The following is a 24541-nucleotide window of genomic DNA, read 5'->3' as shown; positions in this document are numbered from 1 at the left end:
GCTGGCTTGATCCCGTCTCGTACAGTTCGTGGCCAACCCGTAGACGGCACACGCATGCAGGACATCTATGACATTGGCATCGGCATTCGCCACACCAGGGAACTGACAGCGTCCAGGCGATGGACAAAACGTCTTTGTATCGAGGACGAATTTGACTCGCATGCTGGCATTCTCTCATCACCCGCTCAAGGGGCCAGGCCGGCCTGAACAACGGCTTGAGCGAATTCTCGCCACACCTCTCGTCCTGATGAAGCGAGCGGGAGGCAAAACACCCATTCATGCCAATCCACTGCATGCCACCCGTGGCACGGGAACATCGCTATCCATTGGCCACCAAAGTTCCGCCGCTTCGCCGTCCTGCCTGCGCATGCAGCCGTTGTGCATCCTCTCTCCCGCCTTGACCCCCTTCCCCCTTTCTTCCGTTCCCCGTTGCTCATCTCCGCCATGCATCTCATAGCCTCATCCACGGCACCTTTCGCCACAACGCTGCCCGCAAAGAATGACCTGCACCTGTGGGACTGCCGCAGAGTTGGACTCGCGGCTCTGCCCCTGTATTCGCTGAAACGCCAGCAGACTCAGACATCTGTCATGTTAAACGCTGCCGGTCGTGTCCGTGTGTGCGCTCGCGAGGCCCTCTCGCCTTATGACTTGCGTCACCGACTTCGCCAATGCATCGCCGACCGTGCCTGTAGAACGCCTTCAGATAAGGCATTCCACACGTCTGCACCACGCCGCGTTAGCTTGTTGCCGTTCCGCGTCGGCAGCGCCCTGTTTGGATCATCGCGGAGTCGTGGGACATCTATCTCCGGGAAGGGGGGGTGGGACGCCGGCAACGACGACGAAGCACGACCGTCCACTGCCATTCCTCCCATTTCACGGGACCGTCTAGTCCTTGAATCCTCCCGTCGCGCTTCCTCCTCCACTCGTCACTCTTTCCCATAATCAACCGTGACTGGCCCTGGCCGTTCTCCTCTTTGCTCGTACCTTTGTGCAGCCGCTGCCGTCTGGTAGCGTCTTGTGCCACGGCGATGCCGCTGCGTGCGTCGCAGTAACCGTCGCGTGACGGTGCAGACGAAGAAAGCAAGGACATGGTTGTACTTGAACATCCGCACATGAACCCTGGCTGGGTTTGCCGCGGCACGGACGCCATTGTCGCCGTCGTACCGAATGCTGACGCTGTGACATCTGCCGTCCTCCATCACCCAGCGGCGAATGGCGTGTTTCCTGCCTCGCCCTGCCTTTCCATCACGTCTCGTCCCTTCCATCACGTCTCGTCCCTTCCTGGCAAGATACGAATGGATGGCCCGTCGTGCATTCGGTCGCCGTCTCGCTTGCATCACATTCGTTGTAAAACGTCCTGCCAGACGATGCCCCGGCCGCTGCCGTCCCGCGTTGGCGGCAACGTCGATGGGAACATCACGAAGAAACGGGACAGCTCGTCGCTCTTGTCGTTTGTAGTATGCATGCTATGTACACGGGCCAGCGATGCGCGGCTGGGCGCCAACGTATGTCGGCCGTGGCGTCGCGAACGAGCCCCGAGCAGGTCATCGACCAGTCGTTCGTGAAGCCGCGCCGCCCCGTCCGCGCGTGTCCAGCCTGGAATGTCGCGCAGGCGTGCGTCCGGAGGTACCGTCGGAGCTTTCCCGCCGCCCCGTCGTCGTGCGCGAGAGGCGCCGTGCTGACCGTCTACGCCCACGCGGGGATGGCCTTGGACTTCCTCGCCCGCTGCTCAGCCTCGCGCATTCGCGTCGCCTTCCTCATCGATATCGCCTGCAGCGTCTCCAGCGGGTTGTCGTCGACGGCGTGGTCGACGTTGCGGAAGCCGTCGCCGTCCCGGAAAACGACGGCGTAGAGGTCCGCTATAGACCGCGTCAGGCTGCTGAGGGCGGCGATGCGCTCCGTGTCGGCGTCGCCTGCCATCTCGAGAACCCCCTGCTTCTGGTCGATGGAACCGTCAATTTTGCCGTCGACGATGAGGAAGGCGACAATGTCCTGCGCCTCGGGCTCCGATATCTTGAGCTGCTTGGCGATCCAGCACAGCTTCATGCGACTATAAGGCGCGATGAGCTTCAGCACGCCCTTGGTCCGCATGTTGCGCGTCACCTCGTCGATGTTCTCGGCGATGAACGGGTCGGCCAGGATGTCCTGGTTCCCTTGCAGCACCCTTTCGTACGCGTGCACGTCGTCGCGCTGGTAGGCGTCGACGAGCTCCGTCATGGCCAGGATGCGCGGGTCCGTCCGGTACGGCTTCGTCTCCTGCGAGTCGAAGGGGTTGATGTCCGACTTCATGAGCATCGTCGTGAGAAGCAGATACTTGAGCACCTGGATCCGCTGGAGCGAGCCGGCCTCGTCGTAGTTGCGAAAGGACTCGAAGAAGTCGCTCTGGGCCTCATTCCAGTTCTCCTCGCTCATGTGCATCTTGCCGCCGCACTCACGGATGATGCCCATGATGCGGGGGTGCGGCACCGCCGACTTGACCTTGAGCGCGCGCTGGTAGAGCGCCTTGAGCTGCTTGTTGCTCTTAGTCTCGGCGAGCATCTGGATCTCGAGTGCGTAGATTTCGAGCAGGTAGGTGCCCTTGCTCGGGTCGTCGGAGCCGTCGGCGCGGTGGCAGGCGTGGTGCAGGTCCCGCAGCTTCTTGGAGACGGCCAGGTACTCCTTCCGGTCGAGCAGAAGCTTGGCGAGCTTTAGGTTGGTCTTGAGCCACAGCCGCTCGTTGTTGCTGCTCTGGAAGCTCTCGAGCGTGAGCGAGTAGAACCTTTCGATGCTCTGGACCGCCTCGGCGTTGCCCGCGCCTTTCTCGATGAAGTCGAGCATGTTGTTGATCGACTGTTCCGAGTAGTTGCGCGTCACAGCCGACTTGACGTACGTGAGGAGCTCGGCATAGTGCTCAGCCGCCTGGCCGGACATTAGCAGGGAATGGGAGAGAAGGAAAGGCCGCCGTGGGGAGGGAAACGGTTGGAAGAACGGTTGGAAGAACGGACGCTTGAACGGATGGTAGAACGGATGAACAAATCGACGAACAAATCGACGGATGGACGAAGCATGGGCGGATGGACGACTGTGCTGATGGAAGAACGTGCTGATGGACGGATGGGTGAATGGAGATGCGAGGGAAGACGTTACCTCGTCGTATCGACCTTGCTTGAACTCGAGCTTGATGGCTTGCTTGAGCCCTTTGAAGCCCCATTCGCCCCTTTCCCCTTCGAGGGGCGGGATGCCGAGGAACTCGAGAATGGCGTCATTCGGATCCGTCAGCTTCAGCTGCTTGGCGTTGTAGTATTTATTTTCAATGTCAATGTCTCCATTGTCGGCGTCGTCATCCTCCTCGTACTCAAAGTCGTACCTGGGGACGGCGGTTAGAACCCAGCTCGATGACGGTGGCAACGGCACGGCACGCACTGCTCGTCGTCCGACTCCTGCATAAAATCCTCGTCGTCCGACATGACGGTGAACGAGTGTGAGTCGGCCCGAGGGGGGGCAAGTCGGTGGCACGCCGGCGGCAGCGCTGAATGTGCTTCGTGGAAGACCGCTTGGAGGGTGATGATGCCGACGACAGGTACTCGATAGGTGGATGGAAGACTCCCGCACCACAGCGGGGTGATTTGGCCAGTGGGCGGAATGCCAAGTAAGTACGGAGTACAGTACGGAGTACATGCATGTACTGTACTGTAAGTACTCAAGTATGTACTCCGTAATACTGCAGGCTGCAGCTCGTTCGAAGCTCGCTCCTTATCGATAGGCAGCAATATCCGCCCACTAGGGACCGACCCACCTCGCGATGAATCATCCGCAGAGAACTGCTTTTGCGGATGACGGCACCTACTTACATCTGGAAACATGCACGGAGAACTGTTTGCATGAGTGAGTGCATGCTATACGATGCATCAATTGCATCACCAGAGGAGCAGTTTTGGACGTCTATCTGGTAGAAATGGGAAGAAAATAACGCAATCGGCAGACATGCCTGATGCCTGGGTGCTTGAAACTGACCAGCTCTCTCACTGCGACATCTTGCGCCTGCAATCAAGGCCGCGCAAAATCATTCGGCACCTTAAAGGCAATGACGGCGACGAGCACAAAGGCGGAGCATATGGCCGTCACCAAAAAGGGCAGGCCGAACCAGGGCCCGCCAAGCTCGATGCCTCGGCCCAGAAGCCAGCCGAGGGCGGGGGCGCCGACGAGGCCGACGAGCGTCTCCAACGTCGAGATGGTCGTGTTGAGCGTCGCGATCGTGTGCGGCTCCACGATGGCGTTGAGCAGGGCCCGGCACAGGGCGATGAAGCCGACGCCGAGGCTTGTCGTGACAAGCGAGGAGATGAACAGCCACGGGACGGCGGCGAATGCGAGGCTGAAGCTCCCCACGACGAGGAAGAGGACGGATATTCTGGCGAGGAGCAGGTCCCGTCGCAGGACGTCGTAGCCGAAGCGTTTGGTCAGCAAGGACGAGGCCATCGGCAGCATGAATAGCAAAACGACGACCGAGGTGGAGTTGATGACGGTCGAGTAGAGCGTGGCCTGCACGCACCGTTAGCCGAGCGACCTTGCGCCTCCTTCTCCCGCCGGGTTCGTCGTGTGTGCTTACGGTGGACCAGGTCAAGCCGAAGCGCTTCGTCATGTATTGCAAGAGGTTGTACGAGATGTTGAGCTTGACGGGCGAGAACAGGGTGTAGGCGGCCATGAGAATCATGACGTTCTTCGAGGCAAAGATGAATCGCCAGATGTGCGACATGTCATTCTTGGCCGCAAACCAAGCCTGCCGGATCCTGCTCTTCGCCGGCACGGCACAATCGCCGACGCTGCTTCTCCGCCGGCTGCCGTCGGCCTTTTGCCGAATCTGCACCGTCTCGGGAACCAGCAGGGTGGCGAGGGTGCCGAGGATTAAACCTCCGAAGCCGAGCCACATGGCGATCCACGGGTCGACGTTGAGCAGCATGGCCGCGATGGGGTTGACGACGACGCCAAGCAGCAGCGTCATGGCGTAGAGCTGATAGAAGACGGCGGTGCGCTCGGCCACGGGCAACGTGTCGGCGAGGATGGTCCAGAGCATGGCGACCGCCATCTGTCCGCCGCCGCCGATGAAGTAGGTGATGCTGCCGTACAGCATGGCCCAGATGGAAAAGACGTCCGGGAAGCTCACTGATGGACATGGCCGATTAGCCTCTCGCTCGCCGGGCGCGACGAGGAAGGACGGAGACTCACGAGTGACCATGACCCAGGCTAACTGGAGGCAGCAGCCGAAGAGGGCGAGGAAGAGGACGATGCGGCGGCCGTACTTGTCGGCGATGATGCCGTAGGGGATTTGGACGAGGAGCGCTGCACCGCCTCGTCAACACGGCCGCCTGCTCGGCGGACCAAGGGGGATCATCAATCGGCGACGGCCAGGGGACGAGTCACGTACGGACAAACATCTCGGACGACAAGGACCAAGAGCGGACCATGGCGAGCGTCTTCTGCACCTCGGCATCTTTGCATCGGCCGTCGTCGACGCCCATCAGGTGGTCGGGGTACTGGTCGCGGCAGATGATGTCCTCCATGAGCTGCAGCTTGGGCGGCTCGATGATGACCCCGCTCGTCTCGACGATGAAGAGGAAGAGGACACACATGGCGATTACGGTGCGGCGGAAGGCCTTGTCGGACCCGTCCTCGGGCGGCGAACCGACAGGTGCGTCGGAGCTCAGCAGGGGATCCGCTTCGGACCTGCCCTCGAGACTGTCGCGCTCGACGTCGGCGTCTCGGCGTGCCATGGCTCGCAAAGGGCCTAGAAAGGAGTCGGAGAGAGGATTGCGAGAGGGGGAAAAGAGCCCGAGGGGTCGACTACACTGCGGCGGTGCGAGGGGGAGAAGTGAGTGACGCGGCTCCAGAGGTGGCGATGCCTGGCCTGACGATGATGGCCTTTTGCTTACGCTTACGTGAGGAAGGCCAGGTCGAATCCGCCAGGACGAACGAAATCCAATCAGGCTTCCTCATTGTGGGCACCGTGTAATAATTACTTGTTGGCTTCGCCTGGACCTGATGCGAGACCTGTGAGGGAGCGATTCCGTTCATCAGTGCCCTTTGTGCCCGACAGGCCAAGCTCTGGTGGCATCAGCAACCAACAAGTTTTATGAAATGAAAGAAGGCATGGTGGCTGATTGCATGCATGTACAGAGTACGGCGAACTACATGTCTGCGTGCATGTACTGTCAAGTATAGGCGACATATGACGTGTTTGCCCCTGCGCCACGCACGCAGGCCATGGCGCCACAGCAGCCTAACAATGGACTAAAAGGGCAATTGCTCCTCACTCCGTGCCGCGCCTGCCTCCACGTCCAACTCACCCAACCCGCGTTCCCTTTGGTACGTAATACCACTTCAGCATCAAGGTTGATCTTTGCCCATCTCGAGAGTGATTAAATGCCCATCCATCCAGCTACTCGTATCCCTTATAACGCAAGTCCATGAGTACTCGGGCTGGCCTGCAGTACTGTCATGAAGCCGCGTACGGGAATTAGCGTACTCTTCCGCGGTGACAGACCTGCCCGTCTCCTCAAGTCGATAGACGCTTGGGCGGGCAAGGTCCAATATGGAAGTCCAACACTCATGCATCGCCAACACATGAACCCCGGCACGTCACATTTGTGACTCGAGTGCATATCTCCTTGCGCTGTCACTGAAAAAATGACGTCAAAGATTGACTGACCTTGACTCGATGACGAGTCCGAGTCTCAAAATCAAATGCTTCTTTCATTTCATACCATCGTGACGAGATCATCCAGAGTGGACGACAATGGGTGCATGACCCCATGGCACTCTTGGTTGTGACCAGCAGATAAACGAAACGACCAGTACTCATTGTCGTTCATCTGCATTTCGACCCACATGAACGTCTTTGCTTCGGCCACGACTCTTTAGCAACTCGGAAATTCGATCAATAGTGGGCAATGAGGACCGAAACGATTTCCACATGGTTGACAAGAATGGTGACAGACTTGAATTGTCCACTGCACGCCACTTCTGCCGTTCTGGTGTCTTATCCGTGACTTTTCGATCCGATGATGAGCCGCAGTACAAGGTAAGATTCTGAAAAGCTTCCAAATTTCGACAATGGGACATAATGTCCGACAAGGGGAAGCTTTCTCTGATGGCCAAATTAAACCAAAACGTCCCATCTCGCATAGAGTCCCGCATCAGATGAGAGAGTCTATGATCATTCTCATCTCGTTTCTCCTCCTCCTCTCCCAGCAGGCTGAGGAATAAGCCGACTTTTTCCGTGAAATACGCGACGTCGTCATCCTTCCACTCGAACGGCTCTGTTCCTATTAGCCAAGACGGCGGCGAGCAGAGGAAACTCTGAGGGGCGACATAGCAAAATTCCCAGTCGAGGACGGCCACGATTTGATATGATTCGTCCACGAGGATGTTTCCAAACCGCAGATCGTCGCAGAACAACCTGTACTGGTTTTCCACGTTTCCCTTTGAACTGAAGTGTCTCGCGAGAGAGCCAAGTGTATCGATCGAATGACGATCAGCTTGGATTTCTTGTTCGTCTCGGCCAGCATGGGGATTGTGGAGCAGATGGGACAGGCTCTGGTCGACCAGAGTTTGAAAGTAATCGATTGTTTGATCAAAGGGTCCGTCCGAAGCTATCAATAGAAAAATCATCAGCTAACGGAGGAGAAGCCTAGGCAGTACGTGGAGGAACGAACCTCCAATCCGGACGCCACCCATGCGCTCCACCTCGTTCATTTTGAACGTCAACGGTCCCAAAGCCAGGCGCCATTCAGGAGCGACACCGTCGGAATCTACAGCGGATAAACTTCCAATCTTAGGGAAGCTATGCTGAAATAGTTGGAGGTATATGCATGCGATTTGCCGGTAAACCTTTTCGATGGTCTCTGCGGGACAGTCCTTCCGCAATGCCCACTCCTCGTCGTTTTCTAGTATCAGGTCATCCAGAGAGAGGCCGTGAACGTATTCCATCACAATGTACGGTCCGAGGCCATCGAAATCTCCATCGGCCACGCCGGATCCAAAAACTTTTGGAATGGGTATCGTCGTGTTGCTCTGGATGAATCGCATGACGTCAACTTCGTTTTGCGTTTTTCGGCATGGATCCATTGCGTACCCGGGAATCGGGAAACGAATAATCCATTCATCGTTGGCATCGTCGAATCGGATTCTGAAGCAGTAATTGAAAGCGCCCTGGATCCGCTGAACCACTCGGCATGGCTGTTTCCGGTACCGTGCGGCAATAAATTCTACGCGGGATCGAGGGGCGTCGAGGTGATCGAATGATGCAACGAGTGCTAGCCATTGCTGTGCGACACTGTCGTTTTCAGCGACAACATGCTCATTCACTCGCATTTGTCGAGCGGGATCTGCCGTCTATGCGTGTGGTGCGCGGCCAGATATTGGACGTATGTCGGGAAAAGGGAGCCAACGAGGGATGGAGGATGGGGACGACGAGGATGGAGATGGGTAATACTTATAAGGTACTTGCAGGTTCCTGCAGGGGACGCAACGCGCTGGCACGTGCGTTCTGGACCGAAACACTTCCGTGCTTGCTAATAAGTGCCAGGGGCTACTTCAACACACGTCTTTACGGATTCCTATGGGAGGGAAAGCCAGCATAGCATCATTCTCTCTGGGGCAGCGGCGCCTTGAGCCTTCAGAAGCATATCCTCAAGCTTATGGAGCCGACGTGAGCAATTGATGCGCAAACACTCACCCCGCCCAGTGTTTGATCCCGGAAAAGATCCGATGCCAATCAAGATAAAGCATGAATTTCGTCAGGGCAGCATCGCGATGTCAAGGGCCAAGAGAAGCACGAATTTCTGCTCATGTTTGGTTTGCGGGGAGAGCAAATGTGTTCATGCGCCTATGTAATACCATTACCGTGATTCTGCATGTTGAGCCCGTCGATGTGAGGAGACCTCCTGTTTGATGTGGTCACATGACCCTCTCCTAGGTACGTGAGGCTAAGAGGCAGTTCCTCTTGTGAGATAGAATGCACCACCAGTCAAGTCCATCCGCTATTACTTGTAGTCAGCAGCGCGCTCTGGCTGCTACATAGTAGCACCCAGACCTCATCACACCTCCCCTATATTACGACAAGCTCTCTCAGTTAGTCATTCACCAAATGCAATGGGGCAAGGCAACGATGGGACCTACTGTGTGCTCTTCACGCTCTTGCATCAAGGTTTCTTCCTCCGCTTCCCTTTTGATCACGTCCTTTTTGTAGGACGTTTAACAGATCCGGGTCGTTGGCTCGAACAGCGTTGTCAAGAGAATCTGTTTTCTTCTGCTGCCGCTTCGAGCTTGAGTTGGGTTTATTTCCACCACCACTTCCAGAATCATTACTGTTGACGTTGGTTGGCTGATCAGGCATATTCAGACAGTCGGATATGCGAGACTGTGGTTCATCTTCTGGGGCCATATGGATTGGCCTGCTCCTATTATACCTTCATTTCTCGATCACATCTTCATTTGCGCCCAAAAATTTCCCTCTTCTAGGCTGCCGTCGATACAACGTCGACCCGATACGGCACTGGAGGGATGGATGATGGACCGCAACCCACTGCATGCGACTATCGATTTTTTCTGCACAGGAACAAAAAGATCGTGTCCAATCAGGGAGCTTCCACGTGCTCATTCGTGCAAGATGGATGCATATGTCGCGGTTTCGCTGCCACACCTCATCTGCGTCCCCCTTCATCACCGCTCCGGCCCCGAGCCTTTGCGAAGTATTACGCAGCGCAGAGGAGTTTCACTATTGCACAAACACCGCTGGATTGAACGGGCCCGCGGAATAGAATTGGTGGAATGGTTGACAAACCTCAACACAGTGACGCCCTTAACGGCTGCGGATCCCGTACTATCCAGCTGGGGACTACCCGCTGTGTCCATGTGTGCAGCTCACGCCGGCGGCCATCCACCAGTCTGAACGCGGCATTTGTGGGGCCGGCGGAGCCGGTGACGCCGACCGTCTCCACCAGTCGCAGGCCGGTGTCCGTGCCGACTCGGAAGCCGCCGACGCCCACGGCTTCGGATCGGTAGACTTCGCAGAGTGGAAGACGACCAACGACTGGGAGCATCTCCTGTGGGCGTGGGTGATAGTAGACTTTGCCGACTACGGCTTGCAGTTCTTCACTGCGAACGGAACACTTTACGCCGAGATGAGCCTCGGCGGACCCACTGGTTCCGTCGCTGGTCCTCGCTGGCTGCCATTCGCCCCAACCAAGCATGAGACGGCAAGGGATCCGACGGCGGGGCGGCCGCTGGCTTCACGCAGCTAGTCCAGCTCGTAGTCAAGCTGACGACCCAGTCGGCGTACCTTCGCTGTTTCTGGGGTATGATTAAGTCAGACCCCCCACTCATGGGCCCCCCCCCCTCTTGGGCCCCCCATTTTCCTACCTTCATCAATACAAGCTACACATTACAACCGCGTTTTTTCGCGTAACTTAATTGATTTTTACAAGAACAGCTATTCCTAGCTTATTTAATGGCTAAAAAAGCTAAGTATACCGAAGAAACGCTCCAACTAGCCGTATCGGCTGTAAAAAACGGCCTCTCGCAGTACCAAGCTATCTCTCAGTATGGAATTCCACGGACAACACTCCAAAACCGATTACGCGGCCACCTTCCAAGAAATAAAGCCTATATCCCGTTACAAAGGCTCTCAAGGGATCAAGAAAAGTACCTTTGCGATTGGGTCCTTATCCAAGGCGCGTTGGGGCTACCACCGTTACATCAGCAATTAAAGGTCTTTGCCGCCCGGATCCTCGTTGCAGGAGGGGACCTTTAACCCCTCGGCAAGAACTGGATTACGGGCTTTTTACGCCGTAACCCAGAAGTTAGTACCGTACAAGGCAAGTCTATTGATTCGTGCCGTTTAAACGGTGCTTCTACGAGCCTTATTAAAAATTAGTTTAATTTACTGAGGCCCTCCGAGATCCAGGCTATCCCGCCACAATACCGTTGGAATATGGACGAAACCGGGATCCTCGAGGGCCTCGGTAGTAACGTAGGTAGTGATAAACTGACCCATAGTCGGGTAGCTGACCTGACCCGTACCTCCCAAAATAGGCAATTTGTAGGCCGCTAAAAAGCTAACCTGACCTGTGGATCCCTTTCTTTTAATTGGCTGAGAGACTATTTAAAAGTAGAGCATAGGTTAGGTTAGCAATAATAAAATTTATTACCAATAAATTCCTAATCGATCCCTCCTTCCTTCCTTACATACGTTAATCCTGTACTTCCTCTATGCCTATATTATTAATTAATAATTAATTATTACTGTTAACTCGAATAATTAATTCTTATTATGCCTCGTGCCGCCGGAAACTCGCTACAGGACGTCGATGCATACAAAATATATACTACCGGTAACCCTGCAAAGCCTAGTTACTGCTGGAAGCATCTCCCTGCCTAGACTATTAACGTAAGTAATTAATAATCGATTGATAATTAATTTATACTTAAAAAAAATATAGGAAAATAGTATAATAAAGCTCCCTCTTGGGGAGGTTTTTTGCCGTATTGCTACGCTTAGTAAGTCGCTCTGTCCATCGGTACGTTATAGAAAAACTAATCTATCTCTAATTAATTAATAATTAATTATTGGTAGGACTATGCTTTTAAGTTCCACTCTAACCTGCGCGCCTACGTTAAGTCGAAGTATCTAAGGATTGTCCTAGCTCCAGTGCACCATAGTACTATAATAATAATGGAGATCCAGGAGGCTACCCGTAAGTATTTATATATAATCAATTATATATTAATTACTAAATAATTTATAGATTATTAGCAGGCAATTACCGACTGGTTAGTTTCCAATATTAGCAATATTGATTAAATTTCTACCTCGGTAAATAAGTCTAGACCGGCCCCTGCCCCTCCTGGCCCTAAGTTTGTTGTAGATAATTTTAACGTCCCTCGAAAGCGAAATAGAGAGGTAAGTACTATAGAATTAATTTATAATTGGATTTTAGCTAATTAACCCCTTAGGTTAATATGCGGGCTCTTAAGTCTGTAACTAGAGTTAAGGGTAAATGCCCTAGCTGTAAGTCTGCTTACTTTAGTAAGTTCCATAGTATTAATTTATTTATAATTAATTATTAACTTATTGTTTAGCTTATCCTTCTATAGATATTACTTAAGAGTATACTGTCTAGTTATTTTATATTAATTAGAAGAATAGTAAGGCTATAGAGATTATGGATAAGGAGGCCTAGATAAATTTGTTTGTAATTAGTTTATAATTAATTAATAAAGGCACTTTTATATCTAAACTAATTCTATTTTAAAGTATTTAATTAATTAATTTATAATTATTTATAAAGTATAACTTTTTATCGATAAACTTTATAATTAATACTTATAGGGTATATAAATATATATATATATAAAGTAAAAAAAGATATAAAATACTATTTAGTATAGTAGCTATAGGGTAACTAAAAAGATATAAAAATACTATTTATTATAATAGCTATAAAGTAATTTAAAATAGAGTTATATATATATATATTACTTAATTAACAATAATAATTATAAATTATAAGATAAAATAGTATAATAAATTATAAATAAATTAAAAACCAATTACTTTTCTAACCTATACTTAGAGAGATTATTTAAAGAACCCCTATTTTTAATAATAGCCCGAATTAATTTTATATACTCTAATTACCTCTTACTCTCTATTAACTGTTCCTTTACTTAAAGAAGTCTTAGCTCTTGTAATTACTACTGGCTTTAAGTAGACTGTCTTTAACTTCTATAAAGGGTTAATAATTAATTAACAATTAATTAGTAATTAATTAAAACGACTTACCGTATAGAGCTATAGGGTACGCCTAATAAAGATATAGATTGTACGCATTATATAGAAGGAGAGGAGCGAAATAAAGATCTAGCTAGACTAACTAAAGAGGAATCCTAGCTATTTATAGCTAGTAAGTCGGTTCAATCTTAGGGGGGGTTTTCTTATTACTATAGCTATCTTTATTGTCCTATAAAACCCTATTAAATTAATAATTTATTATAAATATATTAATAATTACTTACTCCGTTTATTTACTCTATATAGTCTTCCCTTAAGTAAAGTATTCCGGTAGGAAAGTTACTAGCCGAAAGAGGAAGTAAGATTATCTTTTGCTATTTAGGTCCAATCGTAGACCTTCGACCTAAATTAATTAATAATATATTATAAAATAATAAAGAAGTACTTACCGCTAAACAGCCTGTATAAGTTATATATATCGACCGGAGGCCTAATAGGATAATTTATGTAATTACTTAACGTAATTTGTATGCGCTAATAAAGCATTCTACTAAGTAGTAGTTATTTTTAAATATCCCTTATAGAGGCTATATGCAATAATAGGTTGCATTTTATATATAACCCAATCTGCAATATAAGGGTTTTCTATAATCTATTAGTAATAGATTAATAATAGTTTAAAATATTAATACCTCTGCGTAACTTTATATACCATTCTATATATTGGCGGAGGGTTTAGAAGTATAATAATTTTATTATTTATGCAAAAAGGTCCTTCTTTATCCTGCCTTTAGACTCTTAATATCCCTTAAGGGTTAAGCCTAATAAGGATATTAATTAATAGTTTATTAATTGATTATAAATGCATTAAGAAAACATACTAATACTACGTTTAAAATAAACCTTATATAGCCGTATTAATCGTTACGCATACTACTTAGGATTACAATTCCCGGGGTTAATACTCAAAAGATAGTTAGCAAACCCTATAATATATTAGTAATTAATTATAAAGTAATTATAAATACTTACCGAGAATATTACTAAGATCCTAATTAACTATAATTCTAGTAAGGCCTTCTTAGTAAATATATTGCCAGTAAATATTTATATTAAATATATTAGAAAGGTAGGAAAAAATAGTCTTATATATAAATGTATAAGCTATTGCCGATTTAGAATTTATAATTGCTTGTAATAAGGGAATAACTAAATTATTAGTAATCTATTAATAATTTATTATAAATTACTTACTAGTTCGACTAGAAGTACTATATATACCCTAAATTAATTCTATCTCTCTATTATTAGATATATATTTATAATTTATATTAACCTAAAATAACTTAAATTAAGGGTACCAAAAAAATTTAATTTACTTACAGTAAAATAAAACAATAAGTAGATTAATACTATTATAATATACAATCTGGATATACTATAATTGATTAGCAATAGATTTAGAATATATTAATATATACTTACCCGATCTGGATTATCTTTATGCTTCGAAATATACTTATAGTATATTCCGAGACGTAATAATCCCAAAGGGTAGTAAATAGCCTTATAGCGGTATAGGATTTACTGTAGTATACTAACATTCGTAAGACTTAGATAAATATCCGTAATTATAGTACTATTATACTTACGTATAAGAGCCTGTATCTTAAATAATTACAACTAAGTATCTATAATTAATTAGTAATATATTAAAAATAAATTATATAGGAATTATACTTAGAGTTAGTAAGTAACGCCCGTAACTAAGTATAGATTGAAGTTTCGAAAGAATCGAGGCGGGTATCCTAGTAGGTAGCGGTAGCGGGTAATTATAAACCCTATATAAGGCTATAATAAAATAAGGTAGGATATTATTAATAGGTATAAGGAAATAAAATATAATATTACAAGATATAGATACTAAGTCTCCTTAGCCGTATAGTTTATAGGTAATACCTTACTAATTAGTCTATAATTGATTATAAATAGATTACTACCTACTTACTGTATTAACCCCGCTTTGCCCGATTTTGGGTAATAATACTGTAGCCCTTGTTATTAGAAGAGATTGATAACGGATTTTCGATAATTTACCGGATATTGTATATATATAGGTTATATTCTTGCTTTAATATCGTTCGGTAATGCCCTTGTTAATGCATTGGGTTAGTATACGAAATATAATACTACTCGATACTAAAGGGACCCTAATAAAAAGTTAATAATATATTATATATTAATTAATAAGACTTACTGAGATAACTAATCGAATAACTTTCGGCTGGTAAGAATTAAGATAGCTACTATTGCTCCGTCGGTATATATTTCCCTTTTGGAATTGTAAAGAAATAGACTAAGCTTTCCTATAATAACGATAATTAATTAATAATTAATTAAAAAGTTATTTATAATAACTTATGCAATTGCTTCCCGCTTAATATCTTGGGTATATAAATTATTGTTAATTTCCTTCCAGCAGCTCTAGGATTTAAGAGTAACCTGTTATGGTATCGGGCTTAGCCCGATATAGGAGAACGAAGGGAACCAAGGGACCCACTAGGAGGAACGCACACAACTAGAAGCCCTAGTTGTTAGGTAGTTTTCCCTCCTTTAAGTCTTTTAATAAACATTATTGAGAGTCCTAGAGCAGTTGCCTAGCGACTCCGTAATATTTAAAAGACTTTACTTATACCGGTTAGGAGGAAGGAAAAGCCTAACTATCGTAAGTCAAAATGGATAAGGGGAAGCCCGAAGAAATTAACCTCCAGCAAGTCATAGAGGACTTTATGGTAAAAGTCCATACGGAGTTTGGCCGAATGCACGCCCAAATGGAAACGTACTCTATACAAATCTCAGCTCTGCAGAAGAATAGGCAGCAACAGGCACAGCAGGACCCAGGGCATTCGTCGGCCCAGCCAATAGACACCTCAACAATCGACCCCCAGTAGGAGCGGACCGAGGACGAGTCGGGCATACCACGGGCCCGTATTAAACGCAAACCGATTCCGGTCGGGGACCCGTACGACGGCAACAAGGGCACCTTTGCAGCCTGGAAGTTCTGCATAGACCGCAAGCTCCGAGTAGATAAGGACTTCATCGGGTCCGCCCAGGACCAATGGATCTTCGTTTGGCAAAACCTCTCGGCCAAAGTCCAGCAACGAGTTACAACGTACTTCAAAGAAGGCTCCCGCATCGGTTACGACCCGTTCCAATTCCTAACGTACCTCGAATCGGCTTACAGCGACCCTTACTGCTAGCGACTAGCGGTTGTCGAACTAGAGGACATTAGGCAAGGGACGTTGGAGTCGTTCCTAGCGTTCCTTATACGCTTCGAAGAGAAGCTTACACTAGCAGGAGGGATGTATTGGCCTAGCGAGGTAAAACTTATAAAGCTCCGTATTGGGCTAACTAAGAGAATAAGGGACTGTATCCTCTAGCAGGGGACTATAATGGATGACTATAACGAGGCGGTCGACGCATACAAACAAATCGCGTCCGAAATGGAATCGCAACGCATGGAGGATAAAATTAGGGACCGGAGCGGGCCCGGCCAGGGGACGGCCAGGGCGACCCCCCGACCCAACAAGGACGGCAACACCCCAATATCAGGGGTCAATACGGCAGGCTCTAGGGCTACGACCGGGCCCAGGGCGGCTACGACCAGACCGACAACGAAAACGAACCGAGGCTAAGGCGGGCCCCAACAGCGGGCAAAATGGGTTATACGGGAAGAGAGAGACAGGCGTAGGGCGGCCGGTATGTATATCCGCTGCAGGGAGGGAGGCCACTATATCCAACAATACCCACAACAAGCCGCAATCCTACATACCCTAGGGATAAGCATTCAGGCCGCTTAGGGGGAAGAACATATTTGCAAGGAATTAGAGACCGAGGAAGAGGAGGGAAATAAGGCGCCTTTAAGCTAAGTTTCGCTTGGAGGCACTAAGGGTTTGCAGGCAAGCGGACTACAAGGAACCAGGGGAATTAGGAAACCGAGTTCAAAAAGATTACACTAAGAATGGATGGACTACCCTTTCTTATTGCTATACTCGTAAATTCTATAAGGTTCCTTAATATTCAAATCGATAGCGGCTGCAACTGCTATAGGGCCATTAGCAAAAGGATGGCCTAACGCCTGCAACTCGAGCTTATCCCTCTCCCAACAAAACGGCTACTCCAAACGGCTGTTACAATATCTCGGCGGAATACAGGCAACACCCTCGCCTACCCTATAATAACCAATATAGTCCGCACGACAATCGATATAGATAGCTGGGAGAGCCTAATACTGCTATACGTTATCCCAGGCCTAAGTCGAGACGCTATACTAGGCCTACTATAGATAGAATACCGACGGGTAACCCTAAACGCAATAGATCGGACTCTTACAATCGGGGCGGCAGGTAACCAAATCGTACAAGCAAACGACATCCGCCCTCCCGACGGATCCCAGGAGGCACACCTTACGCTAGTACAAACCTTTTTACGGAAACAACAGGGAGTACTAGTAGTAACAAGCTTGCAAGAAATAGCAACAAAACTACAAGAAACAGCGCCACGAGCACCCGGAAGCATAAATACAATAATAATAGCCCCACCCACTCTCCCGGCAGCCCTCCAGGACTACGCTGACCTTTTCGATAAGGAACAGGCCTCAGGCCTACTACTACACCGGGGCTCCTAAGACTACTACATCCGACTACAACAAAACGACAAGGGAGAAACACTACAGCTACCCTAGGGTCCACTATACAATATACTACGAGACCAACTACTCGAAGTCCGCAAGCAGATTATAGACCTACTGGACAAGGGATGGATACGGGTAAGTTCGTTAGCAGCGGCAGTACCAATACTACTTACTAAGAAAGAAAACGGAGGATAGAGGCTATATATAGACTACCGGGCCCTAAATAAGATTATACAACAGGACCGTTACCCACTCCCGCTAGTTAAAGAAACGCTCCGCTTACTCTCAGGGGCACGCTAGTTTACCAAACTGGACGTACGAGCAGCATTCCACAAGTTACGTATAGCGCCAGGAGACAAACCGCTTACGGCATTCCGCATACAATTTAGTCTATTCGAATAGTTAGTCTGTCCCTTCGGCCTAGCCGGAGCACCGGCTTCATTCCAGAAATACATCAACGGGGTATTGCAGGACAAATTAGGGGAGTAGGTTATAGCCTATCTAGACGATATCCTAATCTATACCTCCGGATCGAAGGCCGACTACATTACTAAGGTCAGGGAAATCCTTAAGCGGCTCCAGGCAGCCGGTCTTTACCTGAACCTCGATAAGTACGCATTTGCAACAATAGAAGTTAAATACCTTGGGTTTATTATTCAAGCAGGCGTTAAGGTTAGGCCTGACCTAGCGAAAATCGCTGCAATTCAAGAATAACAACCACCTACCAAAGTAAGGGGGATCAGGAGCTTCCTAGGCTTTGCGAACTTCTACCGCGAATTTATTCCCAATTTTGCAAGCCTTACAGAACCACTTACATCCCTTACAGGGAGGGGTATACTATTTCGCTAGGGACCCGAAGAAGACGCAGCCTTCCAATCCCTTAAGCGTACCTTTTCGTCATACCCAATCCTAGTACAATAGGACCCAGATAGGAAGACTCTTGTTAAGACCGATTGCTTAAGCAAGGCACTAGGCAGATGCCTCTCGCAAATCGACAGCAAGGGGGTCCTACAACTAGTAGCCTACCACTCAGCCAAACTTACACTAGCAGAAAGGAATTATACAATCCACAACAAGGAACTCCTAGCAGTTATCAGCTGTCTTAAGGCATAGTCGGCAGACCTACGAGGCGTTACGGAACCATTTACTATTCTAACGGACCACAAAAACCTCAAATACTTTACCAAACTGCAGGAGATATCGGAACGACAGGTACAATAGGCGGAAGTCCTTACAAACTTCAATTACTCGCTACAGTACAGACCGGGCTTACAAGCACAACGGCCGGATGCGCTCTTGCGTTAAGAACAGGACGAGGAGGACGCGCTACGCCTAGGACAAATACTTCGGCCGGTATCAATCTCTACACTACAGGAGGCGCCCAGAGGCTAACCCGCGCAAGAAGGTCCCAACGCCCAGGACACCCAGGATACAGCAATTACAAATACGGGTACAGATCGGGCGAATACGGGGACAGACCGGGCCCGGGCCGGCTGCAAAGTACCAAGTGCCCAAGACACAATAGCTACGAATACGGGGGCGGACCGGGCCCGTCCAGAGACGGAAGGGGGACAGGGAGCTATTAATATATCCCAACTGCCCCTAGCAGTACAGGGACTGCTCCTAGCAGTACAGGGACCAACAGGGAGGGAGACGCTATTTCTACAGGATACGCCAGCCGGCCAACTACTCTTCCCGGAACCCTACCTACAGGAATTATAGGACCAAGCGTTACAAAACAATACAATATACGAAGCTCGACGACAAGCAGTAGCAACAGGCGCGCGGAAATTCCCGGCAGAAGCGAAGATAAAAGAACAAACGGCCGATTGTACCATTAGTGCCTATAGCGCAACACACTATAGGGGACGCCTATAGGTACCTACCTAGGAACCACTAACAACGCGAATAATACAATAGGTACATAAATTACCTATATCGGGCCACCCTAGTCGTAACGGAACATTCCGCGCACTTTAGCGGGACTTCCACTAGGATAGTATGTTACAGGACGTAGCACGGTATATTCGGAATTACTACTGCTACTAGAGCCGCAAGAGCCGCCTATAGAGGCAGGGACTCCTACAACCAATCCCCCCGCCAAACCGTTACTGGAAGTAGATATCGATCGACTTTATAACCGACCTACTAGCGCAGAACGACAAGGACCCCCAATTCTTAATAGTTATTACAGACCGCCTCTCCAAATTCATCCAACTTAAGGCAATAACTACAATAAGCGCAAAGGCTTATGCGGAACGGTTTAAGACCTATTGGTAGCAATTTAGGGGTTTTCCCGTACAGATTATAACAGATCGGGGATCAGACTGGCTCAGCAAGTTCTAGATATCCCTATACTCCCTTATTGGCACGGAGCAACTCCTATTAACTTTACACTACCCCCAGACGGATGGGGGCACCGAGAGGGTAAATTAGGAAATTCAAGCCACCCTAAGGATCCTAATCTCGTTTAAGCAATTCGACTGGCCGGCCCACCTAGCCGCCTGCCAGCTGGCCCTAAACAATAGGGAGTCTTCAGTTATAGGAGTCAGCCCAAATAAGCTATTATTAGGCTACGAAATCGGTACAATACCGAGGGTAAAGGACGACTAGGCAAGCGTAACAACACCAAAAGGGAGGGCTGTTGCTTTCCTACAATACCTAAGGGAAGGAACAGAAATTATATAAGCGGCTATTACCTTTGTACAATAACGCTTACACGAGTCGGCAGTAGCTTTAGGTCGCCCAGCAGAAAAGTTCTAGGTAGGCAATAAGGTCTAGCTTAGCCTTAGACATATTAAAACCAACAGGCTATGCAGGAAGCTAGACTGGGTTGCTTCCAAGTTTACGGTACTAGCAGTACCAATACTACTTACAGTAACACTAGATGTTCCTTAGGGCTTACACCCTACCTTCTATATAGACCTTATCGAAAGGGCAGCAAACGACCCCTTGCCCAGTTAGGTAGTACGGGATTTAGAGCCAGGCCTACTGCTAGTCCAAGACAAGGACGGTACCTTGCAAGAGGAATACCAGGTCGAACGCATTCTCGCTACAAGGGGGGCCCAAGGCCGAGGGGGATAACGCAATGCCCTTGTAAAATGGCTAGGTTACGAACAACCAACCTAGGAACCGATAGAGGCTCTAGCACAAACGGAAGCCCTAGAGGAATTTACGCAGCAATAGGGAGATCCCTATACGAACGGCGGAGCGCGGGTAAGCCGTAAAACGAAACGTAAAATTTCAACTACACCGAAGGAAAAAATCGGCCCTAGAGCGCCCCCAACAAAGGCCCAACCCGACACCACCACTACGGATATACGCTAGCCGCACTACTCAGACTTATCGGTCTCCGTATCCTCCTTGCTCTCGTCCTCCTCGGTATCCTCCTCGGGGAGGGTCTCGAAACTGTCCGTCGCAGTACTCGGGCGGGGGCGGGACGTAACCGAGGGGGGCGGGGGCGGGGGTACAAAACGAAGGCGCCAGGCGACTTGGGCGATATAAGGGGCGGAGGCGACGGGGCGGCGCAACGGAGTCGCGTCGGCCACGCGGGACGAGCGCGACCTACTGCGATTGCGGGCGATACGGGGAGTGGAGGGGGCGGGACGGCGCACTAAGGGGGAACCGCTAGCGCGAGACTTACGCGACTTGCAGATATCGCGGCGTATTTCGGCCAAAGTGGCCACTAACTCGGCACTAACGCCCTCCTGCGCCTGCTGACGGCGGGCGAGGCCGCGCACGTCACTCTGGATGCCCGTCAGGGCCCGAGCCACGCCCTGGGCAAATACGCCGAGCTGCATGCTCGGCACAGCGCCGGAACGGCCACCCGCTCGAGTCGGGGTTAAGGCGTTGGCGGCGAGGACGAGGGTGCGGTTCGGGTCGTCGTTGTCGTCGGCGGCGGCAGGGGGAGAGACAACACCCGGCACGGGGGCGAGGGTGTAGGCGGGGCGCACGGGAGCAGGCTCCATCTCGGCCAGAGCCAGGGTGCAAGCCCAAACCCGGCCCAGGGCCAGAAACTCGGGCGACAGGACGGCGCAAGCGCCCGGCACGGCCCCGACCTTGGGGCGGGCCTCGACCAGGATGTAGACGTTACGCTAGGCGCAAGTACGAAGGTCGCGCAGGGCGCGACGTAGTTGAGGGCGCGCGGCGAACAAATGCAGTACCTAGACGCATTTGGCGTACGCGCGCGCGCACGTACGGCAGCTAGCATTACGGCCCGGCACGCAGTCGTTACGGCCGCTAGTAACGAGGCGATTGACGCAGGGGAGGTATATTCCGCGCACCTCCTCCGGAGGTGCAAACTCCTCGTCGGAGGAGTCACCCTCTACTAGGTATTCGCCCAGGGCGCGACGGCGGTCCGACTTATCGGTGTAGTGGCCATAACAAGGGCCCGAACCGCATCCGGAAGGGGGGGGAGGAGCACCCGCAGCAGCAGACATAATAGCGGCGGCGGCAGCAACGAAAAGGTAAATAAGTCCTCTACGAGGGAGGAGCAACGGCAGCAAGAGTAGGATCAACAGTTCCTATCGTTACCAGCTTGTCAGCCAACGGCCCGAAGGATATACGGAACGGCCCCGACGAGGAAGCAGCAACCCACCTTACGGGGGAGGAACGACAGCAATAGGGGAGCAGGCGCAACAGGAGGCGGCAAAGGAGTTAATAACAATCGTGCGGCGAGAAGCTAAAAAACGGGCAGGCACAATAGTTAAAGGAAAGAGGAACGAGAAGCGCAACAGAACGGGAACGGAGAAGGCAACATAGAGGGAGTAGCAAGGGGGAAAAGCAGGGTAACGCCGGGCGCCTTAGGCACCCGGCGAGCACCCGGTAAACACCCGAGGAGGGGACGGAACGGGGTAGAATTAGTTACCCCGGGTAACCAGCATACCCCAAATGGGGGACAATGCGGGGAGGAGACCGCGCACGCCAAGCACCCGATAAATACCCGAAAAAAAAAAAAAAAAAAAAATTCGGGGGAGCTACGGATTGGGAAAACCAGCCTTGGGAAGGGCGGTTTGGCTACAGCTACAGCCAGACTTTACTTCGAACGGGTGGAGCGAGACGGTATGTTATGGTATCGGGCTTAGCCCGATATAGGAGAACGAAGGGAACCAAGGGACCCACTAGGAGGAACGCATACAACTAGAAGCCCTAGTTGTTAGGTAGTTTTCCCTCCTTCAAGTCTTTTAATAAACATCATTGAGAGTCCTAGAGCAGTCGCCTAGCGACTCCGTAACATAACCTCTTAATAAGGTACTGCTAGGTTTGTATAAAGATATTTGCAAGCCTTAATACTATTGTATTTATACTTATAATATGTTATAAGTACTGATTGAAGGAATACAGAGGTAGTTTGCTTTAAAGGATAAACTCGTTAAGAACTATATTAAATCTATAATAGATTAGAAATTAATTAATAAAATATTAAGAATAGGTTATTAAACTTACCTTTCGCTAAGGCATTTTAAATTAATCTTCTTATTGATTTTTAGTATAGATAACGTACCTAACGCTAGCTGTAGAAGTCTTTGGATAGTCCGGTATCTTAGGTACAAAAATAATATCCGAAACAAATAGTACCGGTTTGCGAATATTATAATAACCTAACCGCTCTAGAAGGGATAAAAGAAGAATAGGAGGTTCGGTTTAGTTACTAGAAGTAGGTAACTAATAATCCTTTAGTAATATATTAGAAATAAATTAACGAACTACTTACATTATCTAGCCTTTCTATAACCCGTTGCTGAATATTGACGGCCCGAAGCTTATTAAGTAAGGGGTAGAGGTTTATTTTATTTACCAAACTATCCTATAGAATAGCAGCTTCTTTAATAGAAGTAGAAATATATTATTAGCTGCGGTAGAAGCGGGTTGGGGAGTAGATAATAGAATCTATTGTTAATTAATTGCAAATTAATTGATTAGAAATAAATTTAGAATTTTTAGAGGTTAAGTTTTGTTTGATAGATTTATTTTGCGAAAATGATTTAAAGCTGACCTAACCTATGCTCTACTTTAAAAAAAATCTTAGCCAATTAAAACAAAGGATCTACAGGTTAGGTTAGCTTTTTAGCGGCCTACAAATTGCCTATTTTGGGAGGCACGGGTTAGGTTAGCTACCCGACTATAGGTCAGTTTATATGTATCTACGTAGTAACGGCCTAGTACTTAGGAGGTCGGATAAGACATTCTAACTAAAGAAGAAGGCTGGATCGCGTTATTGGACTACTATTGTAGAATGTGTATTAGCTGTTGGCCAAGCCCTTCCACTACTAGTCCTTTTTAAGGGTTAGGACTTACAATACCAATGGTTTCCGGAGAATCCGACCTTCCTCAAAGAGTAGTACTTTAAGGCAACCCCTAAAGGCTGGACTAACGACAAGGTTGCAATACAGTAGCTTGAGCAGATCTTTATACCTCAATCTGGAGTATCGAAAACGGAACGAAGGCTACTTATTGTTGATAGGTACGGAAGTTATTAGACCGATCGATTTATGTATGCCTGTTTCGAAAATGGTATCTACCTTTTATTCTTACCACTATACGCCTCATACGTCCTCCAGCCACTCGACGTATTGTATTTTTCACCCGTTAAAGCTGCCTACCGCCGGGCTATCCAAGATATCCTTTTTAAGGCTTGTACTAACGATTTAGCGCTAGTTGGTAAGGCTACCTTCTTATATTGCTATCATTAAGCCCGTACGGAAGGTCTTACGGAACGGAATATTAGGGGAGGGTGGAAGGGGTCTGGGTTATGGCCTGTTAATATAGCAAAGCCGTTACTAAGCCGCCTTATCTTGCAAGATGAACCCCTAGCTATCTCGGAAGCCGAAGCCCTAAAAAGGCAATTAGAAGAGGATTATAACCCTCTACGAATACCCTAACGATTACACGACTTTCGGAGCCTTGTTGTAAAAATGTACGCGCCTAATCAAATTAACCGTATAGCGCGGTAGCTATTTTCTAAGGTAGGCCGGGCCCTTGACGCTCAAAATACTACTCTTGCAACAGCCCAGGCTAGAATCCAACAACTGGAATATCAAGTCCATCGACTTAAGCCTTAGAAAAAACAAAAAGTAGCCCAA

At 48.9% G+C, this 24541-nt stretch overlaps 7 protein-coding genes across 7 annotated transcripts; 3 read left to right on the top strand and 4 right to left on the bottom strand.

The window, feature by feature from the left end:
• Positions 1 to 444: 444 nt before the first annotated feature.
• On the top strand, positions 445 to 942 carry DCS_05009 (uncharacterized protein; the record flags this gene model as incomplete). Its single annotated transcript, XM_040802315.1, has 1 exon — positions 445 to 942. One exon carries the CDS (start codon positions 445 to 447, stop codon positions 940 to 942), a length of 498 nt encoding a protein of 165 aa, XP_040657348.1.
• A 744-nt stretch (positions 943 to 1686) lies between these two features.
• Positions 1687 to 3446, bottom strand: DCS_05008 (PCI/PINT associated module; the record flags this gene model as incomplete). The annotated part of the gene is made up of 3 exons (XM_040802314.1): positions 1687 to 2898; positions 3127 to 3346; positions 3403 to 3446. 3 exons carry the CDS (start codon positions 3444 to 3446, stop codon positions 1687 to 1689), a joined length of 1476 nt encoding a protein of 491 aa, XP_040657347.1.
• Positions 3447 to 4026: 580 nt separating this feature from the next.
• DCS_05007 (MFS transporter) lies at positions 4027 to 5747 on the bottom strand (the record flags this gene model as incomplete). Its single annotated transcript, XM_040802313.1, has 3 exons — positions 4027 to 4518; positions 4586 to 5316; positions 5402 to 5747. 3 exons carry the CDS (start codon positions 5745 to 5747, stop codon positions 4027 to 4029), a joined length of 1569 nt encoding a protein of 522 aa, XP_040657346.1.
• Positions 5748 to 6831: 1084 nt separating this feature from the next.
• DCS_05006 (phosphotransferase enzyme family protein) lies at positions 6832 to 8346 on the bottom strand (the record flags this gene model as incomplete). The annotated part of the gene is made up of 2 exons (XM_040802312.1): positions 6832 to 7625; positions 7689 to 8346. The coding sequence occupies 2 exons, from the start codon at positions 8344 to 8346 to the stop codon at positions 6832 to 6834; spliced, it is 1452 nt and encodes a 483-aa protein (XP_040657345.1).
• Positions 8347 to 9643: 1297 nt separating this feature from the next.
• DCS_05005 (uncharacterized protein) lies at positions 9644 to 10277 on the top strand (the record flags this gene model as incomplete). Its single annotated transcript, XM_040802311.1, has 2 exons — positions 9644 to 9826; positions 9897 to 10277. The coding sequence occupies 2 exons, from the start codon at positions 9644 to 9646 to the stop codon at positions 10275 to 10277; spliced, it is 564 nt and encodes a 187-aa protein (XP_040657344.1).
• Positions 10278 to 15501: 5224 nt separating this feature from the next.
• DCS_05004 (uncharacterized protein) lies at positions 15502 to 16026 on the top strand (the record flags this gene model as incomplete). The annotated part of the gene is made up of 2 exons (XM_040802310.1): positions 15502 to 15558; positions 15718 to 16026. The coding sequence occupies 2 exons, from the start codon at positions 15502 to 15504 to the stop codon at positions 16024 to 16026; spliced, it is 366 nt and encodes a 121-aa protein (XP_040657343.1).
• A 4765-nt stretch (positions 16027 to 20791) lies between these two features.
• Positions 20792 to 21898, bottom strand: DCS_05003 (uncharacterized protein; the record flags this gene model as incomplete). The annotated part of the gene is made up of 2 exons (XM_040802309.1): positions 20792 to 21553; positions 21743 to 21898. The coding sequence occupies 2 exons, from the start codon at positions 21896 to 21898 to the stop codon at positions 20792 to 20794; spliced, it is 918 nt and encodes a 305-aa protein (XP_040657342.1).
• Between the last annotated feature and the right edge of the window lie 2643 nt (positions 21899 to 24541).

Source organism: Drechmeria coniospora, chromosome 02, assembly GCF_001625195.1.
Source record: "Drechmeria coniospora strain ARSEF 6962 chromosome 02, whole genome shotgun sequence".
NCBI lineage: Eukaryota > Fungi > Ascomycota > Sordariomycetes > Hypocreales > Ophiocordycipitaceae > Drechmeria > Drechmeria coniospora.
The sequence above is the reverse complement of the archived record's forward strand: the minus strand, read 5'-3'. Positions and strand labels throughout refer to the sequence as shown.